Source organism: Aptenodytes forsteri, unplaced genomic scaffold (genome assembly GCF_000699145.1).
Source record: "Aptenodytes forsteri isolate BGI_AS27 unplaced genomic scaffold, ASM69914v1 Scaffold147, whole genome shotgun sequence".
NCBI lineage: Eukaryota > Metazoa > Chordata > Aves > Sphenisciformes > Spheniscidae > Aptenodytes > Aptenodytes forsteri.
Window position 1 is genome coordinate 1,615,130 of NW_008795320.1, and position 18,285 is coordinate 1,633,414.

Consider the following 18,285-nt stretch of genomic DNA (forward strand, 5'->3'; position numbering starts at 1 on the left):
CCTGTTTTTTTTTAAACCAGCCTTATTTTAAGGGATCTCTACAAGTCCTGTGAACAGCTTGACCTCCGTCACAGCCTGATTGGAAGTTGTAGGGTAAAGTAGAGAGAATGATCCATCACAGTGGACCAGTTCTCAGCTGTTCAGTGCTTAAGTCCAAATCAGATCTGTTCCTGCCGGGTTTGGGGCCACACTGGACTATGCTTTCTGTCCTTTCTAGGGCAAGCCAAGCCAGACGTGATTTGTCTGAGGGAGAAGAATTTGTTCCATTTGCTCAAATATGTTCCCAAATCAAGGGTGGCAAAGAGCCGCATGTGTTCAGACTCAACGGCTTACCTAGGGCCCTGCCTGACAGCGACGGCTGCTCAGGAGCAGCATAAGAACATCCAGTACAGAGAAATCCTCCTCCTGCTCTGGATGGTTCCCTGGGGACTTCCTGAGCTCTAGCCCACATCTGGACTGCTGTGTTTTGATAGCCCCCAAAGAATCCACCCCTCATGGGCACATCCAACTCAGTCACCAACACTACAAAAGCATAACACCCGCGTGCTGGGAAGAGGACATTCAGACTGGCTAGAAGCAACGCTTTATTTCACTATCTACCTAAGCAATTAAGAACAACTCTTGAAATAACTGAAGGGTTAAAACCCGTCACCGTTCACCAGCTAAGTTAAACCAAAATCATGTCTACCCCACCTACCCTGGCTAACCGTAACATGGGAAGTGCTGGTCTGTGGGGCCACAATTAACCTTTAGGTCTCTAAATCCCTCTGAAACAGCACAAGTTACACACGAGAACTTAAAAAAAAAAATCTTCCAGTAATTTGCCTGTCACCTTCTGAAATGACAGCTCTTATTTGGGTTTAAATACTGCTGTTTGCATTAGGAGTGTATAATAGCTGATATCACCATTCTGGAGATGATCTCCCACTATCACAGTCACCTGCCTGTGTGTGGGGGTACATCCACCTCAGCTGGCAGATAGACACGGCTGCTGGAAGAGCACCTGCACCAGCACGGGCCAGGCTCGGGCCAGGCTCCTGGGCATGCACAGGGCAGTAACGCTGCCCGTGGGATGCAGCCGCAGCCACCCACGACACCAACAGTCGAACGGCAGGAAGGTGTGCACGTGTGGGCACAACGCTTCGCCCACTCAGTGCAGAGGGCTCAGCGCCAACCCTCACCCGACCGAGAAGAGGATCTCGCACGCTCTGCTGCTGTTCTTCAGAGGGAGGGCAGAGCACCGTGTTTTTCCAAACACAGATGATAACGTGCAACACCCAGCTGCAGTGCCACAGGCCAGAGACCCTCAACAGCAACCAGGACAGACAGCTCTGTCCTGGGCCTGCTGGACACACAACCACTCTCCGATGTTGGAAGTCTGCCTAAGCTTCCACTTTTTAGTCGCACTGAAGTGCGTAAACCAGACAGCAATGCAGGCTAATCACCACTGGAAAAGTTAAAAAGAAACAAAACATTTTAAAGAGAGTGAGAACAGACAAGAATGCATCTTCTGTACAAAATCATTCGTGGGGCAGGTCTGCAGGAATGGGCTGGATTTCACAAGCTGAGTAACCCACTCGGAAAGGGGTCACAAACCATCTTCCTCTGTAGCGTGCCGAACCCCTACAGCTACCCTTTGCTTAAAAATACAAAGCCAAAAATTAAAGAACGATTCCCTTGCAGAACAAAGTTATCTGCTTTTGAAATAATACAGCTGTCCTGCTGAAGCTTGGGGGAAGCAAGGAGATGATCCTGCACTCTCCAGCCACTGCCATTAGCTCAGGCCACGGGAAGCCCAAAAGGGCAGTGGCTTTGAGGCCTAGGCTAAGCTTCACGCTCCTCTTCTGTGCCCGTGGCCGATGGGAGCACGGCTTCCTCTCCAAACAGCTCGTCATGACTGCTCAGTGCTCCGCTCTGTCCTCTAAGCCCTGCCTCAGCTTCCTCCTCTGCAGCTGGGAATGCACAGGGAAGCAACAGAGCACTGTTAGAGACATGCACACGCTTATTCTCTAGACTGGCACTAAAAAAGCAGTAACAGACTGTCCTGTGGGCTCTTGGGTTGGCTGCAAGATAGTCAAGTACTAAGAGCAACAGACCTACTCTCACAGAGGTTATCATCTTGGAAGGCTGGCCCTCCAAGGGAGGTTACGGGCACACACAGTCCAAGCATACCTTCCTTCTGCCTCTTGAAGTCAGTTCAGAAAGGAAAATGTAAAATCAGAAAGGGATGCAAGTGATGCTAGTTATGGATTTTCAAGCCTGGCAGCCTCATCATTGTGCTCAGGCCCCACTGTCTGTGATGGGGCTTCCAGCCCCAACATTTCTGCAGAATTACATCTCGGGCTCTTATGCATGGGCTGTTCCCGGCGAGAGCTCTTGCAGAGGAAAATGGCTAACCTCTGACAGTGGGGAAAGCATCTGGCAAGTCCTCTTCTCTCTTGCTTCTGTACTTAGAAAGGCCCTAGCAATCAAGTATGTGCTTCAGTGAGTCTATCGCATTTTTAAGAGGATCCCTCCTTTCAAAAAGCCTCACTAAACTGTGAGGAAAGGCCTGGCCCTGGTCAGATTCTAGCACAAAAGCCTGCGGGATGTAAGAAGAGAGCAAAGAACAGAGCTCTGCAGGTCACCCAGCTGGCACTGGGACATTAGTTCTATTAGAAAAGGTTATAAATTACCCGACTGTCACCAGTGAATCAGCACTTGGAAATAAATCTATTTCACTTTGATGAGACTCCCTTCATCTTGGCAGGCTCCACCTCCGACCCACCTACATATCCGTTTGGCTGAACATCTGAACAGACGCCCTGTTGGGGGCTGTTACCCAAGGATGTCATACAGCATGGGGCGAAGCGCTGGCTTAGCGAGTTGGGCTCAAAGCAGCCTCTCCCCTTCTCCCCTTGGAAGGCGCTGCCTGGGAAGCCCATCTTGTTTCAAGTTGTTGCCCAAAGAAATTTGGAGCATTGGGTACAATTTGAGGCTTATTACAATTCAAGGCCTGACAATTTATTCTTCCATGATAGTGCTCCAAAAAAAGCAATTTCTGCCTAACCAGGAAACCAAGAGAAAAAAACCAAGGTCTTCAGGTGCAAGATTTGGTAAAACCAGACCTTGCTTTTACTCAGGTCCACAGAGGCCCACCAGGCCATCATTAAGGAAAAACTAAAGTAATTTGGCTAGTCCTGAATTACAGAAACTGGAGCTTTCCTTATCACAAGGAAAGGTCAGTTGCAGGTACCTCTAATCACACTGTGGTAGAGTAAATCAGCATCCCTACAAACAGGACTCAAAACCTCCCCTCCAAAACAATTAAACTAGGCTGGAGCAATTAATCTAGAAACTCACGTTCTGTTGATGTAGGCAGTGAGAACACAGGCAGCAAGACAAAGAAACTGCTGCCTCGATCATACAGTACCGCTGCTGCAATGACTGTAGAGCTGAGCAGTCTTTGTCTTTAGTCTTATCACAGACATGCCCTTCAGCCTTCTGCTCACACGCTACGTGGCTTACAGGCACAGAGAGGCCAAAAACGGAAAGCTACTCGATTACCACCGCTTTGTAAGAGCTACATGGTTAAAACCACACACGCCCCTGTACTTACTGGTTGGCTTACCTTAAAACAACAGGAAATCCCTAATAAAGAAAGAAGCAATTCTGTAACCAGATAGTTACCAAGACTGGAGCAGGAAAAAGGTCTCAGTATAAGGCTACAAGCACCCTTCTTCCCCAGATGTGCCATCTACTCTGAACACTGAGTCATTTTAGGGCTCTGCTCCAAAATAACTCAGTCTAGCAAAGCTGGCCAAAAGAATTAAATGTGCTAAACAACAGAGTCCAGCAGGAGCAAGCTATTACTTGATGAAGGAAGGAAATTGGCATATGGGTAACACGCAGGAAGGGGCATCCTGGTTGATCAAATAAAGGACCAAGGCATCCGGAGCATCACGGCTCACTCACTATGCGTCACTCACACCACTTAATAATCAATAGTCTCCTCCACTGCTGAAAGGATTATTCAGACCTCAAGGCCTTTCCTAAAAAGCTTTAAACGGACAAAAAAAAAAAAAAAAAAAAAAGCCACTTCTGCCCTACCCATCCCAGCATCATTCTCTCCTACCTGGTACTGTGAAGTCCTGAGTGTAGATGATATCATCTTCAATGTCATACAAGTCATCATCTTCTTCCTCATTGTAGCCATGCAGATCTTCCAGATAAGGCACCGCCGTCATACTTCTCCACCTGTCCTTTGTTTCTGGGCTGGGAGGTATGGGCACCAGAGCCTCTGCCTGAGCATGTTTCTTACGAAACCAACTGCAAAGAGTCCAAGAGCAGAGTTTCATCGGTACAGCTTCACTTTTCAGAAGGCATGGAGAAATCCTTGACACTATGAGATGGTCCCATTCCACCCCAATAACTCAAAGGTGTGTGCAGCTTGTTTATGGAAAAGTTCCTAGCCAGTTTTATGCCACTGCAGGTTTTTTTTAATGTGCAATAACCAGGAGAGGCGAGTGCCAAGAAAGGCAAGTCTGTCTTGCTGACAACGCTGCAGGGACATCAACAGCTGTGTAAGCCACTCCACGAGGTGCTCCATCCACTGGGTGCTTTGTCAGCTAAGGAGAAACTAACAGGTCTACCTGGAAACAGAGTGCAGGAACATTCTCTCCATCACCAACTCAAGCCCAAACTACCTACCTATAAGTCAAAACACATTATTAGAGCTGCTAGAGCTCCTGAGTTGTATTGCCAAAGCAAGCAGAAAAGGAGAAACTTCTACCCTAAAGTTGAAGCTAATCCAGCACAACAAGACAAAAGGAAGGTTGCAGAATGTCAATCTAAGGAGAGTGGTATTTACTTGCAAGCTCCTTTAACAGGCAGTTTTCAACAAGACCACAGCAGAAATGCTTATACTTTATCTTCTTATCCCACCTCTGTCTCAAGGGACTGCTATTACCATTAAAACCAGTAGCCATAGTGCTACCATCTGCCCAGTAAAGGAAATGAGCTCTGAAAGCTGTTCTTAATCAGATCAAGAATCCAACAGGCTTGCATCACATCAGCATCTCAGAAGCCACATGGATAGCCTCTTACGTTTTTATCGTACTTTCATAGCAGGGTTCCAACACCAGACTGTCTCTGGGACATCTATCAGCGCTGCATGTGGGCACTGAAAGTTTCCTAGAAGTACTGCTGGAACCTCCACACTCCTGCTGATCCTCTCTTGAATGCAGGTGGGAACAGAAGTTCCTCCAGAGCTAGGTACTTCTAACATGCCTTTCCTGCCCACACACCTCCTGCTACTCCTTGCTCCCCCTGCAAGACGTCCCGCAGCAAGGAGAATCAGCTGCCTATGGCTAGCAAATGAAAAGGTCAGGCGATAGCCATCCAATCGCTCCCTCCCCGATAAATGGTGGTGTTCTGCTGCCTTTGAAGGTGGTCTGCCCAGCAGCTGGCTGTCCCTGCTAGCAGGGAGGCTGTCCTACAGAGGCACTTCATCAGGCTGTTACTCATACCTTGCTCTGGAGGGTCATTCTACACAAAGGAAGGGTCAGAAAGCATCAAAGCCTCCCACATTTAGGACCATCTCCTGAACTGCAGCCTGCTTTCCTGATAAACTTTTGAATTGGCACAGATATCCGCCCCCCTACGTCTACACTGTGGGCTGGATGTCAGTTAAGCCACGGGGACCTATTCTTCCTGGTCTTTGCACAGTAACAAAAGAAAGAAAAGCCTCACCAGATCAACTGCACTCTTGTGCTCACCTTGCTAAATATTATGTAGATGCCGCTTACCTGCACAAAGGGACATTCAGAGTCTTTCACAGCAGGAGGCAGCCTAGAAAGTCTAAGCCTTTTTCCCCCCTCTCAAAGTTTACTTTAGGCCACAAAAGGGTGCTGCTTTAGGAAGCAACTTAAGGTCTCTCTGAAAACTGACCTCAAAAGCAGAGCAAGATCTAAAGTTATCCCTTCATGGCATATTCACTTCTTTACCTGACAACTGCTGCCCTAGACAAGCCTGATATGACATGAGAGCTTCCCCCTCCGTAGTTTGCACAGGCATCCAGTAACTCCTGGCTAATAACCACTGAAGAGGGCCTGAAGCCAGTCACCAAAGAGCTCTTATAAACCTGAGCCATCTGTTTTTTATCACTCCGGTTCCAAATTCATTTTAGGAAGTAAGGGTTGGATGCACCTCCTGCTCAGAAGAATGGTAATTACAATTTTGTTCTAGCCTTACATTGCTTTGACAGTAGGCCTAAAATAAAAAGTGGCAATCTAACAAAACTATCCAGCAAAAGCAAGGAGTTAGGAGATAAACAAATGAAAATGTAGCTACTGGGACAAATCAGCTAGGATTCAAAGGAGGAGTGAACCCTCTTCCAGAATCCCTGCTTCACAATTAGCATCCTCAAACCATTTTCTCCGTAGTGACTGAGTTTTAAAGTCAGCCTACTGCTCTGAGGAAGGCAGCATCCTGCCATTTGCAGTAAGAAAGAGCAAAGTAGTCCCTACAGCCTAAAGTTTTAAAAGGAAATGTATTTTGGTTAATCACAGAGCATGCCAGTGTCACGCAAGGAATCGTGTTCCATCCTGCCAGTCGGAACGGATGGACAGCACCCCAAACAGCGATGAGGTTGGCACGTTCCAGTTACACACTGACGTGGATCTACTGGCATTTCTTCCATGGCTGTACCACGACTATACTGGAAGCCGCGGTGAAAGCGGCGTATTTTAGGAAAGTGACGGAGAACTGAACGCAGATCTAATTTGTCAACTATGACCTCTCGTGCACGAAGTGGCATTACAAGAGTTAAGTAAAATGTCATCCCAGCTACCGGACTAGCAGGAAGCGAGCGGGTCCAACATAGCCAGATTTTGGCCAATGGTTTTAGCAAACCCTGTGGATGGCTTCCTTGGCGATGTGCATGGCACACAGCATTCCTAATTTGATCATTTGATTTCCTTTCCTTGAGAGACTGCTTTCATCAAGGAAGTGACTGCCAAGATAGCAAATTCAGCCTAGGCTGATCCAGCCTGGCAGGATCATCTAGCACAGGTATAGAAGACCCAACACAGCCAGCTATTTTTGCCAGGAGCAGTGGAGCTAGAGGGACCCAAACTAAATGCCAGGGGCCTAAGGAGAATGGAATATACAGGAGAAATGAGATGAGAATGACTGTTATGAAAAGGAGTATTTTAAAGGGAGAAAGCCTAGAAGTCTATAGCAACTAGTGTTTTTATTTTGCTGTATTTCAGCTCTGCCTCTTTCTTTCCTTCTGTCCTACTTACCAGGAGAGTAAAAATAGGTTTTTATTAACAGCAGAAACCTGAATCACTGTACTCTAGCCTTAATGATTCCATCCTCTGGGAGGTGATTTCAAATACTTGCATATGCATATATGGTAATGAGGATACAGAGTGAGAAGAGAAATTCATTGAAGTTCTAAGAAAATCAAAAGACCTCTTGGAAAGAGCCTCAAGCAATTCTGTATGGAGTAGCAGAGTATTTCCTGGCAAGCAATTTTCCGGCAGGGACAGAGATTCTGCTTTCTGCACTGGTGCTAAATGTTATTAGTGAAGATTTGCTCTTCAGCTGAGGACCACTGGCTCCATCAAATGCCCTAATCTGGCTCAAGAAGCTACTGGCCACTGATTAAGCCAGAAAGCAGCTACTCTCCCATCGGTCCGTAATGCAGACGAGATAAAGTCCCTCCCCACCCTGCCTTCACCGCTGACCCTAAAACACAGGCTGGATTAGAGTACTGCTGACAGAGTGCCCTATTTCACCATTTACTCCCAAACAGTTTCATTGATGTTTTCCGAGCCAACAGCCCTGGCACAAACATAGCCATTTACCTGGTGCTCACAGACTGCTGCTTTAACACTAAAGGAAAAGAAAAGCTTTGCGGATCTCAAAAGCGCCCCTTGTCCAGAATATCCCCTGGAAGAGGCAGATTCCTCTCTGGTCTGTGAAACATTTCTTAGCTACTCCCAGCCCTTTGAAAGAGTGAAGGAAGCAGTAGTAAGAGATCATTTCTTGCTACTTTGCAAGCTTCTTGAGAATGCCTGCAAAGCACAGAAACTCCAGAGAGCAGCAGCACAAGTATTAATTGTGATCCTGCCAGTTAAGAAGTGGTGTCCAGATGGGTTGCTATAATCTACAGGGAGATAAGACAGCAAGGGTCAAGGACTGAATGAAAAAAGGAATCTGGTTGACCAGTGCTTAATGAGCCTGTCTGGTTTGCAGCTTCCAAGCTCAAATTTTATGTTGGACGTCACCACTCTGCTCTTTTCAAGTTCTGGTATAAGCGAGGTTAAAATAAGAATCAGTAAGCACAGCTGCAGCTTACTTACAGCTAATTCACTTCCCAATTCTAGGTCACAAATATTTCAGTTTCCTTGTTTTGTATGTGGACAATTTTCTCTGAAACCAGATGCCAAGCTGCAGATCACCACCCTGCCAGCAAGGATCGGTTATGAATGATTCTCTACCTCCCATGATACCATGTAAGGGCTTCAAGCTTACTGGAAGGTCACCGTCACCACAAGAAGCAACTAACAGCATTCCAGTTTAATTCAGTCCTCTTGCAGACAAATGTGGAAGGCACACAACAGTATGCCCTGGGGAAAGACAACACATGCTAGCAATAAACATATAGCGGCGTCCCTGCAATCACTGCTCCAATTCCTGTAATATCAAGAGATGTCCAAGTTCTTAAGTCAGGTTCATAAAAAAAGTAGAAATGAGTAAGAAAGAGAAGCAGTTTTCCCCTAGCTGATGCTAGGGCCAAAGGCGACAGTTCAGACTCCTGTGAGGAGAGGTGTTCTGTGCACAGATGGAGACTCACATTCCTTTAACACGCCATGCACAGTTGCATTATGAAACTGATGTGCAGAACGTGGGTAGAAGAACCAAAGATTCCTTCCATGTGCCTGCCACAGGGAAGGAAGGCAGACGCAGGCGCCTCAGCAAGAAAGGAGAGGAGGAGTGGTTTTTTTGTGCGTGTCCCACCAAGGGGAGATTACTGCATGACACCACGGACCAGGGATGGGAAAAGCCCATGAGTATACACGCTGCAGCAGAGGTTAAGGGAAACCCCTCTCACTCCCTCAAATGCAAGCACAGAAGTCAAGGAACACGCTCAGTGGCTGCAAAGGAATCTACAGTGGCAAGAAACACAGATTTCCAAGGGGTTCAGTACCCAGGGTTTGAACAGCATGGCAGAACATCCAACAGCTACCCTCCAAACCTCTCGGGGAGGACTCTGGGGCGAGCAAAAGCACTCGGGGAAGGTGGCACGGCAGCTTCCAGGAGGTCAGGAGGAGACACTAGCCCAGCACGTTAAATTTGCACCTCCACTAATAAAAGGTGGAAGTGCCTTCCCTTTCTTGCTATAAACTCTTGCAATCGTATCTATGACTGAACAAATTAAGTGTGACACTTCTGGAGAAGAAAGGCAAGATGGTTGCCTTGGAAACAAGGGACAGAGGTAGAATTCTGCATCCACTTCATCACTTTAAGTGCTGCAGCAGGGTCAGTGAATTAGTTACAAAATGCAGTATACGAGCATTAAGCCCTTCAGCAAAAGCACGGGGTAGAGAGGAGATGGTGAATAATCTATAGGGAGCAGGTTGCTAACTCCCCGGCTCTTGGCAGCTTTTCTTCACTGCCCCCCACCCCAGGAGTACAAAATATTCACAGAGGTGAACTAAAAGTGTCAGTTTTCCATTGAACATCATCCTATCCGGATCCTTCTGGGAAGAGCAGGTTTCAAGGCTCTTTCATTGTTATTCTGGGGTCAGCTTCTGGCAGTTCATAAACTCTTAGATGACAGGCTGAGACAGTTTTAATTCATTTCAATTTACAACTCGTAGGTCTGCGCTGCACAGATTGACTAGGTTTGAAAAGCCTCTGAAAGCAAAGAAGAAAATTTAGCTTTGTCCTGCTGAATGAAAAATTCATTTCATTTACAACTCGTAGGTCTGCGCTGCACAGATTGACTAGGTTTGAAAAGCCTCCGAAAGCAAAGAAGAAAATTTAGCTTTGTCCTGCTGAATGAAAACAAAGTGCAGAAACATGAGTTTGATGCAAGAGTTTAGCTACAGAGCGAGGAGGAAGGCAGCTAGCAGGTATAAAACTAAGCAGACTCTTCCCACAGCATTCTTCAAACAGGGCTGCCACTACAAGGGGGGAAAAACATTTGGAGCAGCTGACAAAAATAAGGGAGGAATGGCAGAATTACCATTGCTGGGCAATAAACACGTGCCTGGCTGCCTTCTCTGCCTCCTGCAGCTCTGTTGCTTCACGGAGCAATGCTCAATACTTCCTCAGTGTTTCCCCTGACCCACTGATTAAAGCCTTTTATCCTTGATCCCACTACAAGAGCAAGAAACGTCACTATGGAAGGTGAAGTGTGAGCTGTTTATCCAGCTCTGGATGGATCCTGAGCGCCCAGCTCCACGGCCGCAGGACACCTGCTCCGTGATGCTTCCCTTGGGATCACCGTTCCCTGCAGGACAGGGGAACATGGCCCCTTCCCATCGTGCTGACACGAGCCTGGTCTAGCAGCGTTTGGCTCCAATGCAAAAAAACACTGCCCAGGACATGGGGGCTATTCCTGTTGATTTTCAGCGCACTTTGATAGTCTCCACTGTCTGTATGAGCAAGTCACCAGTAACATCATCTCAAAGACATAAAAGGAGACTTCCAGCAGCACGGAAAGGCACTGGGTAATTCTGGTTTGAGCCAGTATCCATCTCAGCAGGGCAGCCTGGGTAAGTCGCTTGATGTTTCTATAGTCTAGTTCCTGTGCCTTAACACATGCTTTTGTGGGAAGAGTGTAGAGAAACCCAAAATCATTAATGACTGTTACTCCCACACGCACTAGAAATCTAAGGATTCTAGAAATCAAGTCTTTTCTCACTAAAATGCTTTCCAAAAACCCTCCGACAATATCTGAATGGCTACCTGCTGTCCTTCCGATTGCTTTGTTCAATTTAAAAAAAACAAACCAGCTCAGGGTCAGGTTAAGCATAAGGGCTAAGCTTCTCTTCTATTTAAAGAAAAACCAAGAGAACCAAACACTGGATTGTTTAGCACAATGCTACTCCACAAAAAGGAGACAGACAGACACATCCAAAGCCCAAGGCTGCAAGCTCTGCTGTGCTTGATGTAATTATTAGGATGCCACAGCAGGAGGAAGGAGGCGATTACTAATAGGGGACAAAAGCCTGTTAAGAAGCACTGGCTAAGCTCACAGAAAACTAATAAGAGGCTGAGTCTTGGAAATGCTCCTGTGTTTGCAGGTAGAGTCTTTCTTCAGCCCCTCTCAGTGCTATGAGATGAAAAGCCTCACCACCAGCAGCTGTGCCCAATTAGAGGACCCTGGGAGACCACGGGAGATGTGTGACTGCCCTCCAAGCCAGAAGCATGCTCTAGTTTCTCCTGCTTTCTAACTACAGGCAGGGTCTCTAGAGAAACCTCTTTGCTTCCAGCTGGGCAAAGCTGACGCAAAAACTCACTGCCTCATGGGAGAAGCATAAAATCAAGTATACAGAGTTGGATAACTAGCTCAAATACCTAGCAGATAGTGACACACGAGAACCAACTACACTGCCCCGAGCTTAGGGGCAGTTCACTGCAGTCTTTAGACCCACAGCACTGATAGGAAAGAAAGTGCTTTCAGTGCTTTTCTCAACACCTACTAATGTACTCCATAGACTTAATTCCTGCCATGCTTCTTTACAGAGCTTACCGACAAAGCATCGGTTTGACTGCGTGGCAAGCTGATCACCACCCTACGACTAGCTGTAATGAACAGGAGAACTACTTCATTAGGAAGTACAAAAGCATACAGTGCTTTGCTGTCTAGCTTGAAGCACTCTAGTCCTCAGTGGTAGATGGGAGGACAGTCAGTAACAGCAGGAGCTATTGTTTGGAAGACCAGCTCTATATGGTGCTTTAAATGCCGCGTGGCATTTAAGAGCCCAGCCCCAAGCAGTCTCTTTTATGGCCCACCATTACTGGGAGGCATGTGCATGGGGAAAGGCAGTCTTTAAAAGCAAATGCCTGCTCCTATCATCTCCCAGACCCAGTGAAACAACCAATGCACAGTGCTTGGCTACTATGTAAAAGAGTCAGCCCGACTGCTTAATTAATTGACCAGGCAGCTACATAAGACCTGCCTCCCCAGCCCCTTTGATCTTCGTCAGGAGTAGGTCGCAGTTGCTCCTCTGCAGAACACCAGTGCAGTTCAAGCCTGTCAGGTTTTGTTCTGTGGCTCCTGCAGATGCCTCCCATGCCATAACATCTACCAGGGATCATCATCTGACAGCACACGGCTACCGCTGCTGGTTTTTTTCAGAGACACAACAAGAAAATAGTGCTCTTCCTGCCTGCAGGCAGCACAAAGGAGGCCCATCACCTTCCAGGATCAGAGCCTTGTTTTTACAAGGTTCCCAAAAGCTTTCTGGGCAAGCTTGTAGGCAGGACCTCCGCCGAGCAGCTGCGGTCCAGCAGGCAGCTCTGCATGTCCTCAGAAGCACTTCCTATTCAAATAGGAGATAAGCTAATGCAGCCTCCGCGATGAAGCATCCTTATGATGCTTTTTGTTCTTGTACTTTTATCCGCCCAGGAAATCTCTGCTCAGAGGCAGCATGTTCAAACAGATCCTTAAAAAAAAAAAACCCTCAGAGATAACGGGGCCTTTCCCCCCCTCAGACAATGGCAAGGATAAAGGAGGAGGATATGGAGGAGGGAGAAGTATGACATTAAAGAGAAAGAAAAAAAAAATTTCCTATTGTCCTGGAACGCTTCTCCACATACTGATTCCATATGGAGCAAATACCAAGGGATATTTCTGTCACCAAACTGTCCAGAAAACCAGAACTAACACACATTACTAAACAGTCCTAGTTCAATAACCCAGCTTTAAGGAACCCCTGTTCTTCTGCTCCATTAGTACTAGCTGACCTCTGAAAAAAAAAAAATTATCCAGAACCCTTAATTATCAAGAACCAGTCACGCTAGAAACATATTTTCAACATATTCATTATTTACCGGTTAGCAATTCAAATGCTTTAACCGGATGCTCTAATAGGAGGAAAAAAAGCCAAGTAGAGGTTGCCAGAGCTCCAGCAGAGCTGGAGGAAGGATATCTAGTGACTTCCATGTGTCTGCTGTCAAAAGGAAAAATGAGTTGAGAGCAATAGCACAGGTACATTAGCATAAGAAGCAGAAAGAGAATGACTAATAGGAAGAAGCTGAACACTCACTTGTGCTGCCTTATCTGCTGTATTGAAAATCTCTTGGCTGGGTCGTATTCAAGCATCCCTGAAAAGAAGGAAAAAAAGTCCAGGTGTGATCACAGATGCTCTCAGCCAAGTTGAAGACAGGAAGCATAAAGCTCTACCCCTCCCTCCCACCTCCCGCCCCCAACAGCGACTGCTGTGTCCAGTCCTGGCAGCTTAGGGAGCCTTTACCTCCCTAAGAATCTGCTGCATCGGTCACAGGAAGCTCAGCACAAAATCCCGACTTCATTGCTGACTACCTGACCAAGTCTGTTCCTCAGTTTCCCCACCTGAAAAGTGGGTATGACCCTTCCCTCCTTCACACTGCAGGGACAGAGGCTTGTACAGCCCTGGATCATATGTCCAAGCATGTCTCCAGGCAAAGAACGTCAAGACTTTGCATTTCACAGATAATGCTATTGAAATCTCTCCATGGAAGAGCCAAAGCCTTAGGCACAGCATATATCCAGTTGCTCAGCATCCCAGGAACGCTAGTCTGGTGAAATTCTATTCTGGAAGTACAGCTGGGGAGAACTGACAAAAAATAATCCTACTGTCCGTCCTTTTGCTCTAGCCAGGAGTTTGATGTCTGGCATCATCTGCTAAGATAACCGGGGTGGGGGCGAGAAGAGGGGGGGAGAGGAAAAGTGGCTTATCTGTATTCTCTCTAGGAGAGAGGGAGGTGGATTCCTTAAACAGATTCATGAGATGCCCACTCTGCGCCACTGTCTTTAAAAAGCTTTACAACTCAACAGAAGGGAAGTGGCAAATTTTGCCGTGTTCTTCAGAAACTAGCCAATGGGACCTAACAAGTCTCATCCAGCAGCATCCAAGATATTCTCCAATGAAGGTTCCAAGAATGTATTCATCTAATGAGTGTTAACAAAATCTCACTGCTGTACATTACAAGGAGTTTTGCTTTTACTGGATGATACCCCCTTGTTGCTCTTGAAGCACTAGCACTGTTGAGTCTTGCACAGGTAGCATGAAGAGTAAGGTTTTGGAAAGAGGTGAGAGAACAGGAAGACCCCGTCTCCAGCAACCAGAAGAAAAGAAAGACTAGGAAACAGAACAGACTATCAAACAGGAGTTAAGGAAGTCAAGACAAGGAACAAACAGTGCAGAGTGCTGGGGAGAGCCAGTACAAGGACACAGTGAAAACACAAGGACGGGAGATACGTTTGGATGGACGTTTAGGAAGGGAGGGCTGGAAAGAGACATTGTAGTTCAAGTGAGAAGTTGCAAGGGCTTTGCAGATGAATTTCTGCAATACTGTTGAACAAAGGTAATGGAAGAGATAAATCACCAACAGCACATGTGATAACAAAAGCTGATCCAGAACATCTTCCTTGTCAGTTCAGTTTGTATCACGTTACTGACAGTAATAAATATCGGCAAAGAAAAGGTACAGCGTGGAAAGGCTGAAGTTATTTTCCCCCCAGAAACCAAAATACAGTTTGCCATGGCACTTTGTAAAGGTTTATCAGTGCTGATGACAGCACTAATAGCTTTAAGGCAGATGGAGTCACTACTGATCCACATTACATCACTATGAAGTAGGTTAAAGAGACACAGGAAGACCTCTCCAGGCTGGAGAAGGTCAAGTGCATCACAAGCATCTGGTCTCATGAACTCAAGGCACTAGAGTCTTCAGAGCCCAACTCTTCAGAGCTCTTTAGACAGAGCATACCGGAAATTTATACTTGCCTTGCCGAGACCACAAAACCCACCATATGGCTATATTAGAGTTACATGGCTGAGCTTGACTGCAGCTAAAGCAATAGCTCCCTGCTGAAGAGCTCTAAACTGTGAGAGTAGTTCCTTATCTGCTCCCCTGAATAGGCTAAAGCCCTATAAACAAGCAACCAGCAGCCCAGGCTGCAGCTACAGATAAAAACTGCATGTGGCAGGAGGTGATTAATGCCAGTGACAGTGCCAGAAGCTGAACAGCTAGGTCTGCTACTGAGGAACACCACTGAAAGTGTATTTTGAGATGGTCTTACAGTAAGGGTGAGAGAAGGGAAGGTATGGTTGAACCATCTTCAACAGAGAAGGGATTTGATCCTGAATCTTGCTGTCCTGCAAAGTGCTGCAATGCTTGTAATACAGCATTTAGGTGCTCTCGCAGGGCTAATTCCAAGTTGTTTCCTCACCTTAGCCATAGTTACTGAAACGATGCTAGAGAAAGCCCTCCTTTTTTTCAGTGAATACTACAAAACAAACTCCCTTACTGTTAAAAAAAAAAAATTATCGGTTTAACACTGAACACAGCCTTTATGAGGGACTTTCTCCACAACAAGGGTCCTTGCAATGTGCATTCTCCTTTCTTCCGTACTCCAGCATGTGTCCGAAGCAGTCCCCGCGGCCTTCTCGGAATCACAGAACAGCTGAGGTTGGAAGGGACCTCTGGAGATCATCTAGTGCAACCCTCTTGCTCAAAGCAGGGTCAGCTTGCCCAGGACTGTGTCCAGTTGGGTTTCGAACATCTCTAAGGATGGAGAATCACAGACAGCTGAGGTTGGAAGGGACCTCTGGAGATCATCTAGTGCAACCCTCTTGCTCAAAGCAGGGTCAGCTTGCCCAGGACTGTGTCCAGTTGGGTTTCGAACATCTCTAAGGATGGAAACTCCACAACCCCCCTATGCAACCTGCTCCAGTGCTCAACCACCCTTGCAGTAAAGGAGTTCTCGTGTTCAGACATAATTGCTCCTCACCTTACAAGGAAAGAAGTAATAATTGGAAAACAAGATGGGAAGGTGGTTCAGAGAAAAAAATCCCACACCTAATGAAATGACCTATTAATAAGATTATTAGACAGTAGCTTCACAGCTGAGCTGCCCAAATTTGTTAGCTTTTTTTTTTTTAAGAAATAGGACTGCAAAGAGATCTTACATGAAGTCTAGGGGACACCAAAGCAAGTACTGGCTAGGTTATCTTATTAATGTAATAAAAACAGGTAAGTCAGGACACCACCTTCCCCCCTCCCAATTTATTTCTTTAAAGACCACATTTCAAGGTGTCTTTGGAATCCAGCTTGTTATCATCAAGTTCGGGATAAACTTCTGCACATCCAAGCAGATACAACTGGAAACGCTTCATAGAAAACTGAAGTACAGTGGGACTGTCTCAAGGCTCTTGCACTTTCAGTTTGGGATTAATTTCACTAGGGTGCTGCAGAAGAGGAGTTGAACACCCTCATAAGCAGCTCACTTTGACCAAAGGAAAAAAATAAACATGCAGCAATTCAAACACTGTTTAAATTTCTTTGTTAGCCCTGTCATTCCTTAAGGCATTTACCAGATGAAACTGGTACAAGCAGAGGATAAAGTTCTAAGGTAAATTTTTAAGAGGCCTAACAGCACCAGTTAAATAGCTATGGTGCAGAGAGCTGTACTGTTCTCAAGCAATTAAAAAGGCCTAAAGAAGATAATTGAGCAAAAAGAATATTTACTTTAATGAAAAAGGACGGACTGTGTTTTAGGCAATGTTTGAAAGAAAATGGAAAGCCCAATCACCAAAAATGTACATTCATGCGTTCAGCTCTGACTCACTCACGGCAGCTCTGTGGCTGAAGTCCTGTACTGAAAAGCGACTTCATCAAGACAAAACATCATGTACTATTCACCAGTCAAGTCATCTAAGAGTGTCTGCCCACAGTAACTACACATACTCTCTACCATTTACGGTAAAGATTTCCATGCAGTTTATCTGCGAGTAGAGACGAGACACTAGCAGGGCGATTCTTCGGGAGGACGCCTAACTCACAAATCTCTGCTCCCATGGTATTTCAGAAGGATTCGCCGTGCCCATACATGGGATATCGTGCCCATTACAGCACACCAGCAGTCTCAAACCCCTTTCAAATTATGTCAAGTGGCAATCCAGAATCTGGAGACACGAACTTGTCTTGAGCTCCTTACAGACTCCAGCCCACACACTTCAATAATCCTGAACAAGCATAGCACTGTATCATGTGGTAGAGTATCTAGTTTTTAGCAGACAGTACAATCTTAGGTATGTCGTTTGAGAAGCCGGAAGGAATCTAACAGCAAGAGTTAATGAACTCAACCTGGATTTCACTTCAGAGTCTCCAACTCAGATCAACATTTCAAACAACCAATATAAAGCAGTAAATTCTGTAAAATGAGACAGGACTTTTTCCCTCTCCTTCATCTTCCACAAGCACAGCCAGGCGTTCTGACCATAAACTCCCTCTGCAGGCAAACCTTGAGTCTTTGATCAAACACATGTGGAAGACTTGCCCACTGGATGGGTTATAGACACCAGCCTGCCTGCCTGTTGGCTCCGGGGACGCCCTGCTACTACAGAATTAAAGCATCCCCCTGTCATCAGGACGCACACCCTCTCACCACCCCTGTAATGAAAGGTCATGGCAGTTACACAGAAGTGAGAGGACAAAACGCTGAGAAACTAACCAACTCGTCCCCAGTCACAAAGTCTGTAGCAGAGCCTGGAAATAAATCCAGATGTTTAATGCAGAGACTGCAGTCTCAAGGCTTTCTCTTTCAGTAAAAGTATATTAGAAGAAGAGGAAGAAAAGCTGACCTTGTGCATTTTTCTTGCCCAGAAGCAAACTGCATATGAGTTGATAAGTCACACGCAGATGGTGACAGAATAATCTTAAGGCTATTTATAAATGCTTCCACTCTGACACATCTTTACTGACTGTACACACAGAAGCCAGAACAGTACTAGCCCTTCTCTTTTCCATCAGTGAAGAGTATAAATAAAGCTTCATCCCTGATTAGGGAGACAAAAAGAGGCGCAGCATCCCAACTAATCTGTTGAAATACACTGTCATATAAGTCTCTTTACAAGTCAAATACCACAGAAGCTTTAAGTCCTCTAAATTCTGCTTCATCTGGAAAGAGGAACAAAGAAAAAAAAAACCAAGCTCAAGGTGGGGGGAAGCAAAAAAAAACCCAACCAAAACACACTAAAAAGTAGTCAACAGAAGAACAGGAAAAACCTTAAAGAGTGT

The 18,285-nt window shown here is 46.0% G+C and overlaps 1 protein-coding gene across 2 annotated transcripts in view; it reads right to left on the bottom strand.

The window, feature by feature from the left end:
• STK11 (serine/threonine kinase 11) overlaps positions 1 to 18,285 on the bottom strand; it is a 47,733-nt gene that overhangs the window by 7,946 nt on the left and 21,502 nt on the right. For both annotated transcript variants that reach the window (XR_657605.2, XM_009279787.2), the window contains exons 7-8: positions 13,269 to 13,326; positions 4,115 to 4,308 (exon numbers count right to left, since the gene is read on the bottom strand). Coding sequence is in view for 1 of the 2 variants with exons in the window: in XM_009279787.2 (XP_009278062.1) it covers positions 4,115 to 4,308; positions 13,269 to 13,326 (252 nt within the window). In the remaining variant the exon portion in view is untranslated. The remainder of the gene's footprint in view (positions 1 to 4,114; positions 4,309 to 13,268; positions 13,327 to 18,285) is intronic.